This window comes from Channa argus, chromosome 19, assembly GCF_033026475.1.
Source record: "Channa argus isolate prfri chromosome 19, Channa argus male v1.0, whole genome shotgun sequence".
Lineage (NCBI taxonomy): Eukaryota > Metazoa > Chordata > Actinopteri > Anabantiformes > Channidae > Channa > Channa argus.
In genome coordinates, this window is record NC_090215.1 from 3,301,533 (window position 1) to 3,328,892 (window position 27,360).

The window sequence follows — 27,360 nt, forward strand, 5'->3', positions numbered from 1 at the left end:
AAACAATGCTTCTGTGAGCCCAACTACCCTTATCCTTTACTTTCTAGACTTATAAAAAGGTTTGCTGATTCCTCAAAGTCTTTCTTCCCAACACTGCCCCTGAGTCCAGTATAAACTTCCTGATCCTCATCGGTCCATCAGACTGTGGCCATGGCACTAATGACAGGCAAAAGACACAGGGTCTTTATTTATAGAATTAGGGAAAGTAAATATTAGTTCCAGTACAAAACAGACACAATGTGAGGTCAATGTAATGTTTGTGACAAATAAATCCACAGGTAGCAGCTTTGTTTGTAAGACATTCATTTTTTTAATCTAAAGAACACATGGGTAGAAGGGGGAGGACAAAAAAGTTGTTTTTTTTACTCTTGCCTCCACAAGCCTCTTTTTTTTGAACACTATCTATTTATATTTCCATACTGTCGCTCTCACACACAGGATCAGAGGAACTCTTTCTGCTTTCTGCAGAGAACACAGCACAGCTTTGTGTTGCCCCAAGGTTTTCCTCTTCTCCTTACTGCGTGTTGCCAAGGTCTTGTGCTCACAAGCTTAGACCAAAGATAAAGATGCATTAAGGGACGTGTGTAACTTTTCTCCTGTACTGACGAAAGGCAAACTGTGGCACACTGAGAATGGGTTTGTTACTTCTTAGCAAAATACCTATATTGGCAAAATATAGCATAAACTGGCCCAGAGTAACCTGGAGATCCAACCAACTTTTCTGCTAAGGTCTAAAAAGTTGAAAAACTCAGCCAGACTCATTTATATTTCATCCAAGTGAGCTTTTTCCACACTGTACTAATACTAAACACGAAGCAGAATAGCAGAAAAGCTCTCAACCTCTGTATATTTAGATAATCCTCCAAGCTCAGGAAATCCATACCCCATTCAGCTACTGTCAGTTGCAGCTATCGCTCACCACAGGATGTTTCCAAATCTACAGGCCATTTTCATTCGTCCAAATCAACAGATGAGATGGGCCTTTGTTGCTTTCCTGAATTATAACCTTTATATAGTTAGGAAATATGTTAACACTGTTCCAAAAAGTTGCCTTGGCCTGCAACGATTGACCACTGTGCTCTCACACAGCTGAGAGATCCAGGCTAAGGATAAAACACTTCCAGAGTTTAAATGAGCTCACTCAAACAAAAAATGTGAAAATGCCCTAGGTTTGTTTTTCTTAAAAATTTTTTCACTTACCTTGAAGACAAACATCTCTTTCCTCAGAATGGCCAGGGTGTTGAAGCCTCCATCACAGATGTTGGGTTTGGCATTGGGGTGGGATGGTCTGTCCCCTGGAGGCAGCCTGGGAGGTCGTGTTTGCCTGTCTGGTTTACGGGGGTCTGAAGGAGGATGGGAGCGTGGAGGGGGTGCTGTCGGCAAAGGCTTGGTGGGTTGGGGAATCTTATCAGGAGGCCCTGTGGTGAATAACAGAAAAACAGATAAATCATTTGCTAGCAGAACCTGCAAACCACATTTTCACTAAATGTTTCAGGGTTTATGGTGTAATTTGGACCAAAAATCATCACAAGCAACTGTGAACATATTGTAACAAAAACATGTGAAAGATACTAAAAATGCACCTGAGGACTTTGTACGCAAAACATTCCAGCAGGGTCCTTTAATTGTTATTAGTCAGGTATATATAGTATAATACATATATAATATATCTGACTTCTTACACATGCATAATGCAACTGGAAAAACATTTTATCGCTTGTATTATTTTATTATTATTGTTGGTTCATTTTCTTTAATTTGAACCTAGAACATGGGAACTTAATTTTTAGCTCCCATATTGCTTTGGTTAACACCAAGTAAAACTGATTCATTTAGTTTTGTTGTGAGCTACAACTCGAGACATGTTTTTCTGTTTGCACTTTACATTTATTTTATTACATTTATTCAAGTCACCTGATTAAACATTTGATTCATTATATATCAGCAGTTCCTGCCTGCAACATATCTATGGATGTTGAGACAACTGCTATGGGTTTCCTGTGATATTCAGGGAGGTTCTGCAGCTAAAAGTCCCATGGTTTCATGTGATTTTAAGTGGTGTTAAAGAGAATCATAATAGTATTCAGTCCTGGGAAAAAATTACCTCACTTCTCTTTTTGTGTTTATCTCATATTAAACTGTTTCAGCTTGTCAAACTAAATCTAATATAAAACAAAGGCAACCTGAGTAAACACAAAATCACAATTGTATTTATTGACGCAAACAGGTGATGTAATTCCCACTAGGCCTGTGGGAAAAAGTTTTACCCCTTAGTTACTATATCCAATAAACTGAAAACCATTGATTTGGGAAGCGTTACAAAGCTGTTTCTAAGGCTCTGGGACACAAACACAGTGAGCCACATTATCTTCAAATGGAGAAAACATGGAACAATATTACTCCTTCCCAGAAATGTACAAAGAACAGCATTGGGGATTTGTAAATTATAGTAATGTAGGAAGTAGTAAGAAGACAAAGCAATTTATATGCGTAACATCCACATGCTCAAGGATGTAAAAATGCACACAACCACTTTTATTAATAGTTGGCAGCCAAGGGAGGCAAATCATCCAGTTATGTTTCATCCTGTAACTAGAGCCACAGTGGTAAAGCAATAGGTAAGAAATTAAGAGAAAATATGGCAACACTAAATTGTAAAAATAAAAAATAAAAATAAAAAAAGACACAAGAGACAATGGGTACGATAGAAAAACAAGAAGTGGTCATTTAAAAAGCAGTGGACAGAGTCTGAGTCTGCCAAGAGAATCAGTTCAACAAAGCATAATACTACATGTTATGAAGAACTAAACAGAAAATGATATACCCCTTACAAAAGAATACAACTTCCTCTAAACCAAGGGTCCAGAAATGTCTCGGTACAATTAAATGTTACATGAGAGAAGGGGAATGAGAGACAGGCATAGGAGAGACTGAGCGGAATGAGGAGATGGGTAGAGGCAGGTCAAGTGAGTGAGTGGTGTGTTTAAATAACTGAACACATGACGAGGCAGGAAGAACACTGTAAATGTGAAAAAGAGGTTATGAGTTGCCATGTGTTGATCAGCAGATGCAGGAATAGATGACTGAAATATGAATGCTGCAAATCTAAAAGCACACGTACACACACACACACACAGTCATGAAAAATGTCGATGAGAAATGGTAGCACATGAAGAGCCACTATAAACAATCAAGAAATATGCATGAATGATTAAAGGATTTATCAAGGGATTTTAAAGTCAGTGTATGAAAAGAGGATTAAAGGGTTAAGGGAATAACCAGTAATTTAACTGAGACTCCATCTATTGAGGGCAACCAAACATAAAGATAAAGCATCAGCCGATCAACACTGATCACTGGTCTCCATCAGACAGATTTCCTTCACTGACTAAATTACTGTGAATCCCCTAAAATACACCCCGGATTAGCGCAGCCGAAGCTCTCTGTAGTTATGTAAGCAGGGGAAGACTCACAGAAGACATCATGGCATTAGACAGACTTTGGATCTTTCCACAATTTTACCATGTGATCTTTCTTTTTCTATTTAATTCCTGATCAGCTCACTTTAAACCAGCGAGCCGGCCCCTGTTCTTTGTATGCAAATAATGGAATTATCAAGATAATAATTTTGATGAATTAATATAATGCTTTTAGTTTTGAAATCTGCTTTAAAATTAATCTTAAACTGCTGTAAGAGCAACATGTTGTGAAACTCAAACCTGATAAAGTGCTTATTATTTAAAGTTAGGTGGATCAGGACCAAGACGATTCAGGGTGAACCCCAAAAATGAATCATTAGATGGAAACGACTAACCTTTTTTAAAGATAAAACTAACCCTGTGTAGTGTTGATATTATTATAATGCAACCGCAAGGGGACACAAGCCAGTGTCTTCTTGTCCCAAGTCTGGATTAATGCAGAGGGTTGTGTCAGGAAGGGCATCTGACGTAAAACACATGCCAAATAAAAAATGCGAATCATGACAATGACGTCCATACTGGATCGGTCGAGGCCCAGGTTAAGAATGACCGCCACCAGTGCTGTTTACCTGCAGGTACCGGTGGAAATTGGACTACCGTTGGTCAAAGAAAGAGAGGAGCAAGGTGTGTTTGTAGGCAGAGAGAGAAGAGGAAAGCTAAGAATGTAGGACTGACAGTAGGGACTGTGAATGTTGGAACTATGACAGGGAAGGACAGAGAGTTGATTGACATGATGCAGAGAAGGAAGGTGGACATACTGTCTGTCCAGGAGACCAGGTGGAAAGGTAGCAAGGCTAGAAGCTTAGGAGCAGGGTTCAAGTTGTTCTACCATGGGTCAGATAGGAGGAGAAATGGAGTAGGAGTTATACTGAAACAGGAGTTGGTGAGGAATGTTCTAGAAGTGATTAGAGTATCAGACAGGTTGATGAGTCTGAAGCTGGAAATTGAAGGTGTGATGTTCAATGTTGTTAGTGGATATGACCCACAGGTAGGATGTGAGTTAAAAGAGAAGGAGAAATTCTGGAGATTGCAATGGACATGTAGGTGAAGGGAACAGAGGTGATAAGAATGTGATGGGCAGGTTTGGTGTTCAGGACAGGAACACAGAAGGACAGATGGTGGTAGACTTTGCAAAGAGGATGGAAATGGCTGTAGAGAACACTTTCTTCAAGAAGAGGCAGGAACATAGGGTGACGTATAAGAGCAGAGGCAGAAGCACTCAGGTGGACGACATCTTGTGTGGACGTTGTAATCTGAAAGAGATCAGTGAGTATTGGTAGGGGAGAGTGTAGCCAGACAACACAAGATTTGTTTTGTTTTTTTGTTTTTTTTTTGGCATTTTGGCTTATTGATTTGGCAGGTTTTTTTTTTTTTACGCCAGACAACACAGGATGGTGGTGTGTAAAATGATGCTAGTGGTGAGGAAGATGAAGAGGACAAAGGCTGAGCAGAGGACGAAGTAGTGGAAGTTGAAAAAGGAAGAATACTGTGTAGTTTTCAGGGAGGAGCTGAGACAGACTCTGGGTGGTTCGGATGTGCTTCCAGATGACTGGACCACTACAGCTAATGTGATCAGGGAGACAGGTAGGAGGGTACTCGGTGTGTCATCAGGAAAGAGGAAAGTGGACAAGGAGACGGGATGGTGGAACGAGGAAGATCAGGAGTGTATACAGAGAAAGAGGTTAGCTAAGAAGAAGTGGGACACTGAGAGGATTGAAGAGAGTAGACAGGAGTACAGGGAGTTGCAGCGTAAGATGAAGGTAGAGGTGGCAAAGGCCAAACAAAGAGCATATGAGGACTTGTATGTTAGGTTGGACACTAAGAAGGGAGAGGTGGATTTGTACTGGTTGGCCAGACAAAGAGACAGAGATGGGAAGGATGTGCAGCAGGTTAGTGTGGAGAAAAGTGTCAGGTGTGTTGTGTGATAAAAGAGTATCAGCGAGAATGAAAGGAAAGGTGATAAAAACGGTGGTGAGACCAGAGATGTCGTTCGGCTTAAAGACAGTGGCACTGAAGAAAAGACAGGAGGCAGAGCTGGAGGTAGCAGAGCTTAAGATGTTGAGGTTCTCTTTGGGAGTGACGAGGATGGACAGGATCAGGAATGAGGACATCAGAGGGACAGCTCATGTTAGATGTGTTGGAGATAAAGTCAGAGAGGCCAGATTGAGGTGGTTTGGACATGTTCAGAGGAGAAACTGTGAATATATCGGTAGAAGGATGCTGAGGTTGGAGCTGCCAGGCAGGAGGTCTAGAGGAAGACCAAAGAGGAGATTTATGGATGTAGTGAGGGAGGACATGAAGTTAGTTGGTGTGAGTGAAGAGGATGCAGAGGACAGAGTTAGATGGAGGCACATGATTCGCTTTGGTGACCCCTGAAAGGGAACAGCCCAAAGGAAAACAAGAAAAAGTATTGATATTATTTTGTTTTTCTTCCAGGGACATGCAGGTTATTGGGAAAGTTGGTGGCCAGCAATCAGCCATATCTATATTACCACCTGGTGGTTTTATTATGGGAGTAAAAAGGAGACAGCAAAAACACTAGGACTGGTCTATGGCTATGCAGCAAGCTGTGATACACTTGGATTTCTGACATCTGCTGACCCTGGTCAGCATTGCTGACCCATGTTCACCACAACATTAATATCTCCCAGTGGTAATAATGTTGTGGCTTAGAGAGCACTAATATTGTGTGACATGACAAAGGGAATAAAGGAAGTCACATCAATGAGACTTACTGTATGTCCATGAATGTGTTGCCCCAGTGCATGTGGAGGGGGTTCCTAACATACTTGTCTCCATTTTGACTTCATTTACAATGAGATAACTTCATCCAGGGTTAAACTCAAGCTTAAAACTCAACTTAAATTGGCTGGACGAGAATTAACAGGATTTCCTTAGCCTGCTAACAAGTTAGCCTAAATTAGTTAAACCACATTTAAGGTCTTGGAGTCTAATCAGTGAAGCTGGCTGGTTTGGTGATTGGCTACAGTGAAAATCTGCACACTCTTGACCTTTAATAGACAGATGAAAACAAATTGTCTAGACTATAAACAAAGGCGTCTGCACGTTTTTATGTGGTACATAGTGTGTTTCTTCTCTCTACTGAAGGTATTTGTTAGGTGATCAATTGGCAAGTTTGGTAGTGAAAAGCAGCACTCAAGTTCCCCGAGTACCTTGTGTGGTGAGGTTTCAGGGGACACATTCTGTAACAGAGACCAGAGTTTTTCCTAATTGTAACCAAGGTCTCTGAGAGTCTGGCATAACAAGAAAAATGACAATCATACATAGGTACACAAATAAACTACATGGGTTAGTGAACAGTTTGAACATTTGATTAGTAGGAACAAGTTAGAATTGGCAGATATGTTGTATTTATTAAAAGTTTAAATCAATTTGGACAACTTAGGTAAAATTATGTTACAAATAACATATTTGCAAATTAGCAGAATCACTGATCTGGGATAAAGAAAAGCGCCAATAGTTAGAAATGTTCTATGGGATGTGCATGTTGGGGGAATCCAGTGTTTTCTGAGGTTAACAAAGAATCTGTCTCTTGAAGGTCACTTTTTGGAAGAGCAACACTAAATGACTGGAGTCCATGTTTAAAATTACACCATCCTCAAACACATTCCACTGGTGTTCGTGTGCTCCAACATTGTACTAAGCTTCTTATAAGCTGTGCAGTATAAGTGACACATGATTTTTCTTTAGAAAATAGGCTCAAAATGTGCATCTGTGAAATGCTGTTTTGTTATGTAATATGGAAAACTAGATGTTGGTTTTTACTTTCCTCAGTGGCTTTGGAGTTTCTTGCTGTTGAGTAAACAGGAAGCAGGCTACTCTTTTCAAAACTGTAGGAAGTCATTATGTTCAAGCTGTTGATTATTCTTGTAAACGGAATATAAATAAGATAAATGCAACAGCAGACATTTCTTCCCTTCTTCTCTACTCACTATACCACCTCTATGTGAGGAAAAACATTTTTCCTATTCCATCTTAATTCCACAACCTAATAATTAATTAATCTAAATTACGCAGATCCCACCTTTGTCTCTGTTTAGCATCTATATTGCCACAAATAAGAAAATTAGGCCAATTGGGTAGAAAATTGTGCAGAATATTTTAATGGTGTCTCTGGTTTCGGAGATAAAAGTATAGTTTTCACTAGACAATGTTAATAATTTCCAGTTTCTGTTCCAATATTCTTCATATTATATCAGAACAAAAGATGAAGTGTGTTAGTAAAAAAGAAAAAAGTCAAAGCTACAACATTGTGCACACAACTCCCACGGTGTAAGTCACAGAGTATATGATAATGTTGTTAGGAGCTAGAAGTATTGCAGTTGAGAAAACGGCAGCTGACATTCTAAGAGGAAAATAGTTTGCTCTTTTCCAAAAGGAGCTGTGCATGTAAATTTTAGTGAGCTGATTGATCAACCTCTCACACTCAAACTCTCACAAATGGGAAATTGGGAAAAAAACAAGTCAGAGCAGAGGAACTGGCATCACTTTGTGCTGCCCTTCAACTCTGGGCCCAGGAGGCCGGGCAGCAGCAGCGAGGAGTAAAACAGGAAGAGGACAGAGTTGATCACTTGCCCAAGTCTGTCACTCCAAGACGGATGTGCCCTGACCATGTTAGCAGATGGCAGGTTCTTTTGTGTGTGTTCCTGTGTCTGTGTGTGTGAGGCCATTCATGTGACAGAACCCAGTTTTTCAGCACAGCTACACTGGTTTATAGCCCCGACCACTGTACACTTTCACTCACCAACAAGTTGTTTCCTGACCTACACGTCAAACTGAAGTTAAGGTGACAGCAGGAATAATTAAATAATAAATCATACATGATGACTCCAGTCACAACAGCACATACACTATGGAACAATACACACAAAATCATGTGTAGACTGAGGTCTGATTTCAACATCCTGATCTACTAATTTAACCCTGCAAATGTAAAGTTGGAAACTATTTTGTTATGATATAAATCTGTATGTGATACACGCATCCCAGAGCTGTATAAGATTTCTAAATACACGAAGCACTGCAATCAGTGTCTGTCAACTCTACTGTGTTTTAGATGGAGACTTATCTAATATAAAATTTAAGCATTAATTGTATATATATGCATTATGTGGTTATCAAAGTGATCTTGTGCCAGTGGTTGGAAAGTAATGAAGTACAACTAATTTGTTAGTGTACTTAAGTAACTTTTACATGTATGTGTACTACTTAAGCAGATGTAATTCTGGCTACTTTGGCTTTTACTCCACTACATCTAAGATCAAATTTCTATGCTTTTAAATCCAGTACATTTCTAATTTCAAAGTTGCGTTACAATCGCGTCATTTTACAAATTTCTTAATAAACCACTTTTTCCATTTTTTATTTTTTTTTAATGAAAACAATCACTAGCATTGTGTCAGTTTCCATTGTCTTATTTAAAAGCCTTATTTGACATAATAATGCAGTAATTTTACATTTTGGCTTCTCACCTTCTTCTCACTTGACATGAGTAGTTTAGTTACCATTAGTTATTTAATGTCACCCCAAACATGAATAAGCACTGGTCCACATAAAAGTTTACTTTTAATACTTTAAGTAAAATATAAATCATGTACTAACTAACTTTTACTCGAGTAGAAATTTCAGCAAGTACTTATACTTTTTATTGTTCCATGATTACATTCACTTATCATCTTGTTAGTGTTCAATTTAACTATTTATCTAACTATAGCATAACCATGTTCAAAAAAGGTATTACGGTGTGATTCAGTCTTAACCAGAGTGACTGAGTAGCACTACTGGTAACATGTTAGCAGGCAGCTCATCAGCTACAGTACATTACAAACTATCCTGCGAGTAGAGACTATGACTTCAAGGTCCTGGAACCCAACATTTCACAAAGATGGGGACACATTTACTGTACACTGATATTAGCAGCAGGCATTATTGATGCTGATAACTTACTGTTTTATTGGCTACGACTTTCTACTGCATTAGAAATATACTGTTGACTTACCATAAATCTTCTGGATGCCCAGTAGGTCATCCATAGGAAGTTTAAAGTTGTCCGTTTCCATGTACTGGTAGAAAGGAGCCATTATAGCTGTGGGATCATTGGAGTGCTCAAGGCCCAGTGCATGGCCAAGCTCATGGACCGCTACCAGGAACAAGTCGTTACCTGGAAACAGAAAGAGAGAGAAAAGAGGAACCGTCATGTCAGTGCTGGGCTCAACAGGAAATTTGTTTGAAGAATGTTATGTCTGTCACAAGCATTCGAAGGTGAAAAAAAAACCTTGGTCAGCCCCAGGTTATTTGTTTGTTGCTTCATGGCTTGTCAGGTTGCACTTGCTTGGTTAACAGTGCCAAAGTAAGTTCTGCCTGTGTAAAATAGTCCATGCAGCATCTTGCAGAATTAAAATATGTAACCAAACATATGTGAGCATTTGTGTATGAGCGCTGATAATCGACCACTTTACCACCTACTGAGCATATTGTGTAGCAAACCACAACCACTGCTGGGACATATTACAAAGAACTACACAGAGACACACACACACAGAGTACAGTATAAAGGATGCATCCTCACAGAGAACAGAAAACTCTGCTCCCTGTAATTACTCTCGACCTCTGGTGAGCAGATGACTGCATGACTGCACTGGGGTTTAACCTTTGACCCTTTGTGGCCCAACCCAATCTCAAATGTATTAGGCTGAGATATTTGAGTTTTAGATCCATCTATTCAAGTTTCTCAACTTACGTCACCGGAAATCAAACAAAACCACTCCTTAACATCCCCTCTCAAGTTTTGCCAAGACGTCAAAACAGACCCATAAAGAAGCCCATCATCACGGAGAAACACATGAATATACAGTACAGGTAGGGTTAGACTGCTATGCCATGTATTATTTGAAATAGCACATTTGTTGTCTATAACAGCAGGCTCAGGAAAACGTATTCCAAGCTATCATAAATAAAAGTTAGGACAAACAGAGATAAAGACATTAGAAAGTCAGAAAAACTCCTAGATTAAAACTTGAATCTTAGACGCTAAATCTAATGCTAATGCTAATGCTTCCAAGGAAGTTTTTTTATTCTGTCCCTCATTCCATCTTTCTTCCATTTTACTCTTTTGCTTTTTTAATCACAGAGTGACTCTACAGAAATGAGAAAGACCATCACTTATTTATTAAGAATTCTCTTACAGTGAAGCACCAATCTGTTGCAAATGTGTCACATGAATAACATTAGCAGACAGAGATGGTGATTTACAATACATTGCCTAAACATATATGAACCAGACAACAATGGAGAAATATCTTAATTAGGACCTGGTGTATATAAGTATATTGGCCTGTATAAATGATGGTGAGACTTTGTAGGGCTGATGTAGTGTGTCAGTGCACAGGTGTAAAAAGACAGACACTGTATAATTAACTAGGATTATGGAGAAAAACCTTTTATGTTTTAGAAAAACTATTGCCCGAAATTAGAAAGCTTGTAAAAGGTGGGAAATACAAATGCTGAGGCAAAATTCAAGGCTGAGCAACAAACTAGACAGAGGAGATAGGGACAAGTTAGGTGGAGGTGATACTTCTTCAGGCTGTATGGTGGCAGATGTGCCTACAGAAACTGTTGCTGAACAATACACTTATGACTGCACAATAAACAAAGTTTGTGCCACTTAAAATACAACAAAAGAGAACAATCCTCTCAAGGCTTTTTTAGACTGTATAACTCAATATACCTCATTATTGTTTGCTTTGTGTAATGGCGCAAGGTTAAATTGTAAAAACAAAGTTTCTGGATGGGCTTATAGAAAATTTAACACATAAAATAATGAAGGCAGACTCGCGCTACATATGCTTGACAATACTAATTTTAAATAATAAAAAATACAGGTCTACTGTTTCTCATATACACAGCTGACAGACAATGGGGAAAATGTTATTGCATTATAGTAAGACAGGCTTTTATTAGTTGTTATAGATCTGATTAATGCAACTGACTTTGTTTTAGCTAGTTATACATAATGAAGTGATATCAGACTGAATCGTGCATATATTTTTGTTATACATATAATTTTATGCTCAGTTTTCTCTTGCAAAAACAATCTTCATTTCCTGTTAAAATAAAGCAAAACTTAGTAAATAGAGTAGTTAACAAAATACAGTAGTAATCTAATGCCCTTAAAAATCTTCATTTACACAAAGTTTAAAGACAGTCTGGTTTTCTCAGCTGTAAGAGAAAAAAGAAGGACTTTCTTTGTGTACTTCCATCCTTCAATCTTCTGTCAGTCTTTCTGCCTCCTGGGGTCATTTGAGGTCAGTGCTGTCACCTTATTTCGGTTCTTATGTAAGTCACGCTGTGGCAGACAGGGAGGTCCTCTTGGCCCTGGGGCCAAAACACAGTCAAGGCAGTGTGTACTGCCTGGCTAATTATCAGCTCGAAGGTATACACAGCCTACACAGGAGCCGGTGAAGTGTGGTGAAAAAGGGAGAAGGCAGAAGGCAGACAGCAAAGGATGAAAGAGACAGAGAGGTGATGTGAGGGGAAAGGGAGAGGAAGGTGAGACAAAAGCTAATGGAAAGATTTGAAAAAGTAGATAAATACATATGTGTAAATGGTGAGAGGAGGACGGCCGTTGGAGTGATACTGTAGCTGCATGTAGAAAAGTGAAAAAACGACATGATGATGAAGAGAAAGACAATAAATGAGGCAGAGAAACTCCAAACTATTTGTTATCTTGGAAGAGTTTCCAGTGTCCATGCAATCACAAAACATAAAGGTGATAAATTACACCACTGTAACCATTGACTTTGGCATTTTTAACATCGGACGCCTGTCAGTGGACATATCTCAGCCACATAAACATGAGAATAAAGTAGAAAACATAGGGAGCACTGTACCAGGAGAATGCAGGAGATGCAGAGTAACAGAGGGCAACAGTTCTGGATATATGGTGTTTAGAGGGAAAAAAAAAAAGACAATCATTTCTGTATTTGAACTATAAGGTGATTCATCATTTGAATCTTATATGCTACTATGTTAATATAGAAAATAGTTAACCATAAAAGTAACCCTCTATTTAAATAATTAAACTACATTAGAAGTAACAAAGCACAATATTCTAGCACTATTACCTTCCATGTATGTTCCATGTAAACTGCATGTCATTTCTGGCAGCAGCAGTCTGGTTGACACCATCCTCAGAATAGGTCTTTAATTAGCTTGTTGCTAATGAGATAGTGTAGCCAACAGAAATAAAAAGGGTAAGATGGAGTGGAAAAAGTTAAAGGGAAGAGTCGATGGAGATTTAATCAGTCGTACCTCTCTCTCTTTCCCCATAGCAGTTGCAGTAAACGGGGGTTGTGATTACAAACCAGAAACGTTTACCTGCTCCTTCTCCATAATTTACCGGCTACCTGCACATGTCACGTCTGCTGCAGCCCATCTGCTGGCTGAGGGCACACGTGACATGGGAATACTGGGTTTCACACATAAACAAACACACAGATAAACACACACTGGCTAGCAAATTAAATATGGGGCCCTGGATACGGCTCTTCAATTGCAGTAATATCTCAGGTTGTCAGTGAAGGCCTCCAGGGGTCTGTAACTCCTACTGCTTCCTCTATGTTCAACCAAGAGCCCCTGGTTCACTCAATAAATTTGACGTAAGCTACATGCTGGTGCAACCAGCAGCCTGTCCACTTGTTTGCTTCGCTATTTTTCAAACCCATATGCAACTTTTTTATTTGGATAACAACATCCCAAACTATTAAAGGCTCACTGCTTCTCAAATGACGAGGATGTCCAGCAGTGAATAACAATTTCTAAGTTCTGCAAACTTTCTTTAGAAAACACAGCTGCGGCCGTTACTGCCGTTACCACATTGCTGCTGTTATGTTGTCCAAGTGTAACCAAGCATAAGCACTGTCTTTGTCCCGCTGGACTTTAAATGTTTCCCATTGTTCAACTCCTACAACTTGCTGACACTGCATTTTCATGAAATGTCTCACACTGCCCAATAAACACAACAGCATTTAATTTCACTGTTCAACAGCTCAGTCTTAACCCTTTATTAATAAACTTAAAGTAATACATATTATTAAACACACAGGTTGTCATAAACTGTATAAAAAGTATTTCTTTTGAATAGTTTTAATTTATATATGGTATAAAAGAGGATATTGTCACAGTATAGAAAAAAAGGGGGGGGGGGGGGCACCTGATTAAAACAACTGACCTAAAACAACTGAGTGAGCAAAAATGTAAGTACAATAAGTAGAATATATAATGTCACTGACCAAACACTGGCTGAGAGTTCAATAGTGAAATGCAGGAAAGGGAAAGGAAATCAGCTGTTATCCAGAGCTGAGGTGAAGTTCATAACACCAACAGTGGATGTTGCTCCTCTGAGTTGGCATGTCACCAGAAATCTTAACAACCCTGAACCTGAAAGAACCTGCAGACAAAGAGGCAGCAGAGACAGTGGAACCCAGTGCAAGTCAAAGAGAGCCCTGATTGTCCAGGAGTGCTGTGCTGTGCCGACAAGCTGCCAGAGGATCTTAGCCCAGTGGTTCAGTGCCTGGCTCGGTGACCCCCATGCACACATACAATAGCTCTGCTGGCTGTCAGACCAGAACTGTGTGCCGGACCCAACAGAGTGAGCATTGTGAAGGAGGTAGCCAAAGTACAATGGGTGCATTCTGCTCGCTGCCCTGTCACGTGCCTTCTGCTCCCAATACCACCACAGGACATAACAGAAACAGGCATTGACTCAGTTGATGCAATTCACCATATCAGATTACTGCACCACAAGGTTTCCACATGTCAGATTACAAGAATTTTCATCAGGAAATTGGTTTGAAAATGTTACAAAATGTCCTCTTTTGGACTGACCCCCAGTGTACACGTCAGTTTAATTATTTACTTGTACATCCAGACACCAGCCAGTACTACAAGAATTAAATGATCAATTAGGTGATTGTCTGATATTGCAAAACACCCGACTGACCAGTGGAAGCTTTGATTAACCTGTTACTAATGTGATATAGTAGCTACCCCTGCCTTCATCTCAGTTGTTCCACCTGCAGTCCTGTTTCACACTTTCAGAGTTCCCCGGCTGTAGGCTATTGACATTGGTTAAGCAACACTTAAATCAATTACACTTAATTCTCTCAAGCTTGTCACAGAATAAAACCAGGGCTGGTGGGAGAAACATATGTACACTGGAGCAATTATTTATTTACAGAGCCTGCTACACACTGAAATTCTCTGTGTGGAACATTGCCAGGGATCCAAATATTGGCAATTCCAGTGGACTTCAGGTAAATAAACCAGCAGAAAGGAGGAACAAAATGCTGCCAAGAAGAGGACATCCGTTATGCTTGTCATGTTTATCTCTGTGAAGCACCTGTGAGTGGAACAGGAATGGTGTACATTTTCATTGTGATCATTAATCATTAATAATGTGTCTGCATGTGTACGCTCACAAGTGTGCACGCACACTCCTGCAGCTGTGACTATAGACACAGTAAATAGTAATGTTACCACAAAAATGATGGACTTTCTAACTTCTGCACTAAAACTGTACCAGTGAACTAGACAGAACTGTAAAAGAATCTTGTAGGAAACTACAAAGCTGCAAATGCTAAAATATATAAGTAATTTGATATATGTCTTCAATAATGCTACACTTATAACAGTGTCTGTCCTATACAGCATTGATTTGGACCCTCCTCAGGTCATTAACATCCTGCAGAAGATGCAGCGCGCAACTGATGACCCACTTTTACAGCTTTTACAAACATATGGCTTTTTACATCTCAGACTTCTGTAACTATTGGTTCTTCTTGTGGAGGAAAGCAAGAAAATGTTCGCTGCTTTTCCACAGTTGACAACTGACAATGACAGACAGGCACAAACAGACAAATAGAAGTTCAGAAAGAAGTTGAGTTTTTTCAGTTTTAACTTTTTATTACCCTTTTCACTACAAACTTCCTACCTTCAGCGCCTACAAAAGTCACATTGTGTCGAGAGCATTTTTCTATTCACTTTGACAGACATTTCTACTTGTAATGGTTGCACCTCCACTGACACTTTAAATCCGTTAACCTAACAGAAAACCATCTCATATGCAATGCACAGACAGTGATGATCCAATTATTCATAGCACCACCAGCATATGAAAAAGTGAACAGACAGTTGAACACACCACTTTTTTACATGGAAATCTCCAGATTAACAGGATCTGGCTAAAAGCATTAATATATGGTGGACTACAAAGTGTAAACACAGTTAGTGGTCTCTTAACTAACTCTAACCTGACTGGATCAACAAAGGCAAAGACTTTATGTATTTGCTTTTGTTTGAATGTATGGATTTGTTCCATAAATTCTAGCTTAAGGTCATAATGTAAGTAGTAAAAGTAAATGTGAGGGTTTATAGAAAAGCTCCAAACAGTAACAAAGGTTGACATTTCAGTGATGTTTAAGCTGCAGTGTGCCAAAGCATTTTACCTGTGCGCAAAGGTAAATGAAAGGTTCAGTCACAACAAGAACAGAGGAATTATCAATCACGGTCATGGTCAGACTTTAAGGTACGGAGAAATATACAATCAGCTGTTTAATTAGCATAGCACTGAGTGTCTCACACCAATCACACTAAGGTCCAAACACTGATTTTTGATTAGCAGGTCATTCCTGTGCCAGCTAATCTATTTGAATTGAAGTGTCTCAGTTATTTGTTCAGTTTGTTTGTTTGATTGATTGATTCTTGTGTATGCATAGAGCTTGCAAAGTTGTTTTTAAACTTCCCCCCCCCCCTTATTAAGCAATGAATGACTGGTATGCCGATATGGCTATTTCAACTTTTAAATAAAAAAAAAAAACATACACAAGTGAAAAATGTTGAAATGTGTGTTCACAGAACAACGTGTACCCTCAGCAGGTTTGTTTACACTTTTTGTGTGCTAAGGATTATGAATATGAGGTTATGAGAGCATCTGACTGACTGGTGGGAGGGCAAGTCTCCCAAAGTGCACAATTTGTGTGTGTGTGATCATGTGTGGGGGCGGAAGAGAGTACTGCCGCCCACGTGCAAGTTGATGCTCCTGTCAGTAGGCGGCTGTCTATTTCTAGTGGCAGCTTGGTGGGCCGGAACGCATGCGGATATCTCTGCTTTCTTTCTCTTCATTTCATTTTTCTTTCCAAAGTGTGAAAGCAGTTATTTAAGTCCTCTATCTTTCTCCAAAGTGGTGCTCATAGTTTTTGTGTTTAATTAAACTACTATGGTTATGTAACCACCATTTCCACAGAGGTGCTGTATGTATAGTTTTCAATATTGCCATTGTTGATACACAACCTTGCAATGTCATAAAACATTGCAACAAGCATTACAATTTTTAAGAAGAGCTGTTGCAAAATTAGCCATTTTAGGCTGCAATAATCACAAAAACATCTGCAAAATCCTAGAAAGGCTGATCTACTGTAAATGGTCAAGTCATTTAGTAACCAATGCCTAATGCCTGTGCTATGGTCACAACTAATATTAACAGAAATGTAAGATCCACATTTCTAATGAAATATGTAGCTTTTGCCAGAACAAGAATGTTAATTCCGGCATCTCATTTTGTTATGTTTCTTATGTGACCATCTCTCAGTGCAGCAAAATCTAAAAATGTCTTATCCCAAAGATCTATTGATTTATTTATTATTGTCTGCAAATGGTCTGCACTTAAATATCCCTTTCGACCCATTGGTGCTCAAAGCGCTTTACGCTGCTTCTCATTCACCCATTCGCACTCACAATCTGTCAGACACACACACACACACACACACACACACACACCGATGGGGGAGCTGCTATGCAGCTGGCCAACGCTCACCGGGAGCAAATATGTTGGGGTTTAGTGTCTTGCTCCACTTTAATAAGATTTATTCTGTAAAGGAATTACATTTTCAGTAATGGCCTGTAATGACACTATATGTATAGGAAGGGCACATATTTAGTTTCAGAAAGTGGTGAATATATAAAAACCCTTTTACTTACTTACAAAGTTGTTGTACTTTTTTCATTACTGAATAGTTTCTGCAGCTTTTCCTGTCAGCTCATGTACAGTACAGCACCAACAACATCAACCAATAACTTATGACAGCCTGTATATTGCCTGAGAAGCAATGCATAAGGTAGAAAAAAATCTCTAGTACAATAACTGCTGCCCCTCAAACATACTGGGATGAAAAAAATATATTTATAAATTACATTATATATTACTGCATCAATTATATTTGCCAGCTTCTATGACATGAGTAATACCTCATATAATGCCATTGCAATGCTGCATCCCTGAGACAAAGAAGCATCTACAAGAGAGTGACTTCTTTCAGCAGCAGACTTTGTTTTGGTGTAGGTTTTTCTGGTGTTTTACCTCCCGTGTCCTCCCACAAACTGTTATATTTACAGTAAACCAACCATCAGTACTTTTCCTACTGTCTGCCTAAATGTAGCCATGTTGAATGTTCCCGGGTCTCAAACATACTCATGCTTTCAGTAAAAGATAATGGTTTGCTCCTGTGGTAAAAAAAAAAAAAAAAAAAGGATCTGATTATCCCTCTTTGTTTTCTTGGGAGACAGAGGCAGAGGTAGCAGCAACATAGAGGCGATAGCATGACAGAGACAGACAAAAAATAAGTAAGGATGGAAAGAAAGAAAAAATTTGCTTTCATTTAATAAGGGCTTAGAGAAAAAAACATAAATATTAAGCTGTAACTTGTCAGTACACATTTGTGACTTTAACTGATCTCATTTATAATTACAGTATATAAATATATATTTACTTCTACTTTTAAAAGAAGGAAAACCATCTTCTATGCAGATGACATGTTTCTTTTCACCTTAACAGTGCAGAGATCATTGCGTGTAAAATGTTTTAAGTGAGCATTGCTGTTCTATTTTTTTCAAGTGTTGCAGAATTATTTATTATGATATGTATTTGATACTTCCACAGCAGTTGGAGCACTTCTACCACAGCAGTAGTGTAATAGTAGTAGTAGTAGTAGTAGCAGTAGTGTAGTCTACTGCTAGTTAAGCTAATATTGTAGCTTTAATGTTGAGGTCATGTTGTGGGTTACTTCAAAAGTAGGAGGTCAACATTCTTAGTGAAAAATAATGATTCCGCCCCATTACATTACTGAGTCCTTGTCCCTATCAATATAAAAAACCTGAGTGAACCACCAGACACAAAATAACATGCAGCAGCAGACTAACTGATCAAAGTACATGATAAGAAGCCTAAAAAGGCAATGACACTGTACAGACTCAGTGACCAAATCTCCTAAAACTTTATCCAAACAACATACAGGCACATTATTTCCAACATCTGCAAAATATACACTGCAATCTTTGCAGGTGGAAAGTATTCTACTAATCCGGGTAATGCTGATTGTTATGGCCTGGCCACAATAAAGTTAGAAGTGAGAGGAAACAAATTAGTCTTTAATCTACACTTGAAAACTTCCAGGGAGTCATATCATCTAATATTTGGCGCATTGCATTGTTTCAAGTGAGAAGGGAGGAAAGGGACGAGATCTGAGAGGAATAATGGCGCTTGTCCATTTAGACGGCGATAAAGCCAACAAAGTGAAGCAAGAATGTGTTCATACTTATGTATGTTCATACTTCCTAAGTTCTATTTACACTGTAGCATCAATTTTCTGGACCAACTGCATACTCTTGGTGTTAAAGAGTGGGAGGCCAGAAAATAAAGCATTGCAATAATCTAGTCTGGATGACACAAAAAAGAGAGACAAATGAGTAAAAGAGACTGGTAGGAGAGTCCACAGCTTTCTCCATATCACCCAGCAGGAGTAGCAACCTAAAAATAATCCTGCAAGGACACCATATGTGCTGCTACTCTTCAACCTTGCCACCTTTTTTCTTGTAGTCCACCTACTCTATCTCTGAATTTCTCTATTTTTATTTTCCTTCTTTCAAACACCCTGACTCAAGAGAGTCTGCTCAACAATGTCTGCACTGCCCACCACTAAGAACCTGAAGACTGACCTCCTTTCATTGCCTGCTGATAGAATTGTGCAAAATGAAAACTACTTAAAATGTGCAGCCAAATTAGTGGATTGGAAGTGAATGATAAACTGATTGATGACAGGGAGCTAAGCTTTCTCCTACAACTATCAGTCAGTCAGGTGATTAATGTCAGGCGCATCCTGAGACATCATTTCTCAGCCAATCACCATTGTTATTGAGTGCTTTAACCACCCAGCCCCACGTTATCCAATGCCAATGCAAAGGAACATAAATCCTTGCCGTATTTTTCCTCCTGGTGACAGTTGTGTTTTTCTATCCTCGGTTTTATTTTAGGGGCAAGGGTGAAGAAAATAATAAAGCCTGGAATCTCTCATTTCCCGCGTGTAGGTCTAGCCCACATCTCATGTTATTGAGCATCGAAGGCATACCAGGCCTTATAAGTCACCCTGGGTGAGGCTGGGTGTTTGTGTACAGTCATGGTATGCAGTGGTGGTGATGAAACTTTTTTTTCTTTCTGGTGCCATGTTGTTTTTTTTGCAAAATCCCATCAGCCCACAGTGTGATTGAATGTCAAAATGGAATCTGTCTTATCTGTTTCTGTTTGCATCGTTGTAATTTTTCACAAAGAAATACACAGCAGCCTCAGCCCAACAAGATGACCTTGTGATAAATCACACATGAGCCTAGAAAAAAGAAAACTGTCAAACAAAAAACTGGCTTCTACAGATACGTTCACTTTCAAAACTGGTCATGACACATTGAGAGCTGATGAATGGACAATCAAATGCTTTCTATCTCAGTTCCACCTTTTCCCTTATTCTGTGTTTACACTAAATCCCTTCACAATCTTTGGCTTTGCCTCCCAGCAAAGCCTCTGCAACCAGATCTGACCTTTGTTAACATGTTTCATCTAATCAAATTTCATCTTTCCACACTCTCGGTTCAATTTTCCCATCCAACCTCTACTCTTCCCAACTGGAACCTATTACGCCTTTACTTTATTCTCCTATGCATCTATCTGCAGTATGCCTCCATCCACTGACCCCTCACAGCTATTCATCCATCAGTCTCTAAAGCCAAGGAGCCGAGGAATGTAGGGCAGCTGTATGAGATCTAGGATCAAGTCTCACTATTTTGCCCTCAAGGATGTTGCACTCTCAGTCGGGATATCGGCCGATCACCTACACCCCCACACACTGCTGTTGTCTCTCGCCGTGCACCATCATGGCTAAAATAATACTAGCAGCTATCATTGTGCAATCCCTTACACGAAAATGTGTGAATTCTTACAGTGTGAGATAAAATGAGATGAAAAGACTGATATACAAACACAATATGATCCAGGGACATACCGTGTGAGTTAGTGTTTTTCTTTTTAATATTTCACTCTCTCTTTTCAAAGCTCAAAGGCAGGAAGAGAAAAACTACTGAGAAATAAAACTGCACTGAAGGTGCCTACAGACTTGATATTACTTAACAGTGTTATTATCGACCTGTAGGATTTATAAACAAGTAAAGCATTTCACAAATCATGTAGGATGTTAAGCAATTCTGTAAAAAATTAACAAGCATGTTGATCTGTCTTGTATACTGTATATAGTATTTTATCAAGTACATCTCCAAATTTACAATGTGCAAGATTGTGGATATTCCATTTTTTACTTTTTCTGTCAACTGGAAATCTACTGTAATATGAACAAAATGTGATTATGATGGATAGATAGACAGATAGATATTGTATTTATTTATTTTATTCATCCCAAAGTTAAAAAATAAATACAATAATTACAGTAATACTAATAATGCACTGTACATTTGGGTAATTGGAACATAACATGAAAAAAGGGTGAGATATGTTCCTGTATTGCCCATTAAAAGTGCCTCAGTTATTCAGTCTATACTAAATGTGTATATACAGAAAGTGGATGTAAGTTACAGTTGCTATGTAATTATGTTGCAACTGTCTGCTGATATAAATACTGTTCAAACAAATCTTTCTCCTCGACTATAAACTCTATTGTCTTCAAGCAGCACTAAAGATTTACAAACATGAACTGAACAAGAGACAGAGGGAGTGTTGGAATATGGCTAAATCTGTCTGTTAGTATTTCTAAAAAAGGATTTTGTCTTTGTAAAACTCTTAACATACATACAGACACAATTCTGTAAACTGGCCTAATGGTATCCTGCAAAAGGTAAAACTGTTGAGTTGTGTAACTACGTACAGTAATCAGCCAACATGTGATCATCTTTCTTCATAAACAGTCTTTGAGTACAGACTCAGTCAGTTACAGAGACACTTTAACTAACAAGTTCCTTACAGAATTAATGATCTCATTAGTGAAGTTGAAACCATATTTGTCATTTTATCAGAAAATGCAGTGTCAGCAATGACTAAAAATGAGATTCTGACAATTAAATGTTTTTCTCAGTGACCTTTGCTAATGATGCATAGGCTACCAAGTATACCAACTGCTGTTCCGCCTAATCTTCACATCTTGCTGCCACCACCCCACTAGCATATACATGTTAGTCTGAATTTCTTCTAGAAGAGTGCAAAGCAACATTTTCAACCACAGCAATTTACCATTTATTGTGGAAATTCTGGGAGTATTGCACAAATTGTGCTACACGCAAAGTACATGCCATATCCTACAAATCAAATATTTTCCATTCTATTCATTGTAAGCAAACCTTTCATTTGCCTGTGTGTGGACTTTATGTTAAGAAAGTAGACGATCGGACTGGCAGAATGTGTGGAAGGTGTTCAGGGACCGTGCAGTTCAGGACCTGTGCTGCTGTACATGATCATGTGTGTGCAATAGTGGAAAAATTAAATGCATTTAACTTAGTCAATGAAGTCCATTGTGTCTTCATAATAAAGCTCAAAAGAATATTCTACATATTTTACTTATATAATACAATTTTTATCAGCATTTAATAGAGTAGCTATGGTGAATTATCCCTTCGCTGTGAGGGAGAATGTTTTTTGTTGTGTGGAACGCATGGCGGAAATTAATCTAGAAGTAATAATTAAGTCTAGAATAGAATTTAAAACCCTGCTTCTTACATATAAAGCTCTGAATGGTCAGGCTCCATCATATATTGAAGACCTCATAGCACCATATCATCCCAGTAGACCACTTCCATCTCAGAATACAGGTCTACTTGTGGTTCCCAGAATATCCAAAGGTAGAATGGGAGGTAGAGCCTTTAGCTATCAAGCTCCTCTCCTGTGGAACCAGCTCCCAGTTCAGATTCAGGAAGCAGACACCCTCTCTACTTTTAAGTCTCTGCTTAAAACCTTCCTCTTTAATAAAAGTTATAGTTAGTTATAGTTATGCTGCTATAGGCTTAGACTGCTTGGGGACCCACCTCCCAATGCACTGAGCTCCTTTTTCATTCTCTTCGCTCTCTCCTCTCCTCTCACTCCTTTATTTCCCAACACTGTATGACTTTAACTTTGTGTTTTTCTCCTTTAGTTGTCCCTCTCCTCCTCTGTCTCCCTTTTTCTGTCCCTTTCTGCTGGTGTCCCCAGCTTTGGAGCTGTGTGTTTTCTGGTGTGCAGCTACTGGTCCTACCAATCTGCCCAATGTTTTGTTTTTGCTTCTTGTTGCTCTTTCCACTCACCCCAACCAGTCAAGGCAGATGGCCGTCCACCCTGAGCCTGGTTCTGCTGGAGGTTTCTTCAATTAAAGGGAGTTTTTCACTGTTACCTTGGGCTTGCTCAAAGGGGATGTGTTGGCGTTTTCTATACACATCTGGATAATCCAGACTTTATTATGTAAAGTGCCTTGAGATTGAGAATTGGCACTGAATTGAAATAATAATAAAAAAATTTATAATTCAGCAAATAATTCTTAAGTCCTGTAATAGGTGCAATAACGTCGTTCTTCTTGCATCCAGAGAAGCCGAATGACCAGCATCATATATGGAACGAGATGGCTGTAGTCCCCCTGGTCACTCTAGAAATGCACTTGCACTATTTATATTAACATATATTGTTTGCTTATTAGGTCTTAAGTTACAGTGTAATTAAGAATAAAGTTGTTATTTACATTGTAACTGTCACTCTAACTCTAAAACTTCAGTGCAAGTGCTGTTGAGTGAGCTTAGATCAATCATCAGATTTGTCAGTGTTCACAGCTCAGTTACATTTGATGAGGGCTTGAGTCCCACAAATATATAAGGCTTCACAGCGAAATGTACACCATCAGTTATGTTTTTCTTAATATTTGTCGGTCAGTTCAGAGACAGCCAAATAAGACCAATTAAATTAAACAAAGTTAATAAAAGGTTTGATAATGAATTTGTTTGACCACAGAGTTTTATAAATCCAGGTATTTTTCCAAGTTGGATCTGGATCCAAATTGGAACCAGCTGTCCTCCTCCTGCATCTCTTCGCTGCTGCTGCTACAGCTGACACCAAATACCTCTGTTCATTAACTGTGTTTGTTAGTTGTGTTTCTCAGCTGATCAGAACAACAGCTATCTGATAAATTACTTCATACAAACTTGAAATAATGTTAGATCATTTTAGCCTGATGCAACCCTCCCAATTTCTACCAGGCTTGAGACCGGCACTGCAATGCTGGGCGATGGGGATGGGCTGTTGGGGATTTGGTGTCTTGCCCAGGGAAACTGCGACATGTTCTCAGGAAGAGCGGGGCCATTCTACTAACTGGATCACTGCCGCACCCACAATTGTAATTATTTTAATATTTAATTATAATTTAATATCATGAATATAGTGACCAGTTATTTGTATTATCATGCTATTGTAAAATGTGCTGAGAATGTAAAAACAGTACTTCAAAAAGTAATGATATAGTATATCAGTACTACAGTTAATATCAGTACTATAGTAACACAGTTAATATTCTGAGTTGATTTTGAGTATATAAATACAAATAAAAAGAGAGTAATGTTAACTGTAATGATTACAATTTAAAATGAGTAGATATGAAGAAATAAGTGTGGTGTTCACCATGCAGTTTGTCTGCTGTCAGTCTGTCTGTCCACAGTGACCATGTAGACAGTATTTGTTAACTACAATGGGTTTATTGAATTGCCAATATGTATGATTAAGCTAAATCAATTGCTGTCTGTGTGTTATGCTAACCGTTTATTGTGTCATTACTTTATAACTATAAGTTCTGGCAGACTTTGTAGCACCCTCCATGAAGCCCCCTCTCTCCATTACCTATACTACTGAGCCAGCTCAGGTTAAGAAGAAAAAAGGATCAGTATTGATCAGGATCCTGACCAACAGTGACTTCTGTATTTAGTTTAAACATTGCCCAGTGATTCATACCAGGATTTTTTATTTTTATTTTGTGTAGATACAATTATATTATTTATATTACATATACATAGATATTAAATCTACAGTATGTAATTTTACAGATGTAGAAATAAATGAGGCCTTTAATTTTCACTCAGTTGGCAGTTCATTAGCATTACCTGCTAAGTACCTTCAATGCCACATGCCAGCTCCTATATTGACAAGCGTATTAAAACTTTCTCTTTGCAGATAAAACACCTGCAGTTTGCGACTGACTATGGAAGATCATTAACATACTGAGGACTAATGAAGGTGCGTATCTTGATTGGGATTCTGATTACTTGGCTTAGGTGATTATGTATACAGTCAAATTACTTGCTTGACGAAGGTGATCAGGCAGTAAGTAAGCAGCCAACAGGCAGCTGACCAACTCTGCCTTAAGTGGAAGCAAACCAATTAAAATATGCAGCACCCTGAGAAACCTTTACTTGCTTCCATCAAGAGTTTTTTTTTTTAAACTATTCCTCAGATCAGATACTTTTTTGTTGTGGTGTAAGTGAACACCATGTGAGTGCATGGGTGTGACTGCTTCAGCATGTGTATCCAAGTGTTTATCTCCATGCAGATGCAGATTAATCCTCCAGTTAGCGCCAGTGACGTCATCATCCAATACAACAACATTATCAACGGGGGCAATGCTGGCAATGGTCGCCGGGACGACTGATCCTTCCCAACAACAGCGTGGGGGGATTAGATATCGCTTGCACAGGCAGCTTACCAGACAGGAGCACATCTATACTGTGCGTGTGCAGTTGTAACTGGCTTTTTATTTCGTTTCATCTTTTTCTGTTTATTCTCTCTGTTCATTGTGTTTTTACAGACATAAAAGACATGTTGTCTTCTGTCCCAAAATTACATCATTCCCAGCTGTTTACTCCAAAGCAGGAATACGGGGTGAGAGAGGAGATGAATGATAGATGCATTACAAAGCCCTAAAACAAAGTGCACTGAAAATATATGGTATTATCTACCTCTGTTGGCAGAGAAATTGAGACAATGTCAAATGTCCATGTGCATGTTTTTTAAATACTTCAGAAGTGAGCCTATCATCTGACTAAATAATAACACATGGTATAACGTAAGTTGAACGCATGCATCCTTGCACATGTGGAAGATGGGACATGGGATCAGTGCTGGTGGTGACTCTTTAATTCCATCTCCTCCCTTAGTTGAAAAAGTCAAGCAGCCTTCTGGACATAAAGCACATTGATTTGAATGGAACCAGGTGACACAAAAAGATTTAGAAAACCGTTACTTGAATGCATTGCACTGTAGCCTGGGACAGTACTGCACTTACTATAGGTCAGTATATGTGTGAGCCTGCCTCTGATTCACATGTGTGAGGATCTAAAATAATCACTCAGATCATCAGACACACAGGCCTGTTGCTCTCCTGTTGCTTTGTGTACAATCATCATTTAAAGAACAGTGCCTTGAATTTACAGTTTGCAAGTGGACTGGTTGATCCTGTCCACCTTAACATGTAGGGCCAGTCAAATACTTGCAGGCACTTGTAAAATCCTTATCTTGCCAATAACAACAAGACAAAATTATATATTGATTAAAATACGGGCCTTAAAAATCCAGAATCAGTCCAGCTTTAGTTCTACACATTAGGAATCAAACTTGTTATTGCATTATGAAAGGCCCTGTGTATTACAGCAGGACAGACTGCTGTGATGTTCCACTGATGACTCAGACATTTTAACATATGATCAATGGTAGACTGTGTGCAAAAATCTTTATTAATAGTGACACTTGCAGTACTGTTCTCTACTCTAACTGATTTTTAGTTTTCGCTTGCCAAAATTTGCACAATGCCTTAGAGCTTTCGGCTACCGTGCCAAGACGAAAAACAACCTGGCAGGGATACAGATGTACTCGATAGTTGTACAGTAGTAGTTTTTGGCATAGGAATTGTGAAATTTCAAGATATTCTATATCCTGGCACAAAATACTTTAAGCTGTATCTGCCTTCAGAAATCTCTCTCTCAGAGTAACACTGTCCTAATGCAGGAATAAGAACACCTCCTGCCACGGCCAGCAGTCAGGTTTCAGCCAGTGCATGTTCATAAGTTGGCAAGAGAGCCAGTTGGAGAGTGTGTAATAGAAGTGCATTATGGGATGTTTTCACAGCAGTGTGGGCCACAGCAGGGCTGTATTAATATTACATTGAGGGGTAGAAGACATGTGTGTCTGTATGTGTGTACTGAAGGGGGTGAATCATGGCTTTCAATGACAGCTGCTTCTCCTTGCTGTGCGGCAAGACAGCAGAGATGATAACACAGGCTGTGTGTGTGTGTGTGTGTGTGTGTGTGTGTGTGTGTGTGTGTGTGTACATGCTCAGAATGCATCATCACCTGCACATGTGCACATATGTGTCAATATATGTTTTGTCATGTGGGTGGTAAAAACTGCAGACACATCTTTGAGGTAATTAATATACAGTACTCTGATATCGTTAACCTGCTGAAATGATTCTTGTCA

General features: G+C 38.9%; 1 protein-coding gene across 3 annotated transcripts in view; it reads right to left on the reverse strand.

Annotated features, from left to right (window-relative positions):
• The window catches only part of LOC137104680 (matrix metalloproteinase-16-like), a 72,785-nt gene that overhangs the window by 18,555 nt on the left and 26,870 nt on the right, over positions 1–27,360 (reverse strand). For all 3 annotated transcript variants that reach the window (XM_067486260.1, XM_067486259.1, XM_067486261.1), the window contains 2 exons: positions 9,499–9,660; positions 1,201–1,418 (listed from right to left, as the gene is read on the reverse strand). In XM_067486260.1, the coding sequence (XP_067342361.1) occupies positions 1,201–1,418; positions 9,499–9,660 (380 nt within the window). The remainder of the gene's footprint in view (positions 1–1,200; positions 1,419–9,498; positions 9,661–27,360) is intronic.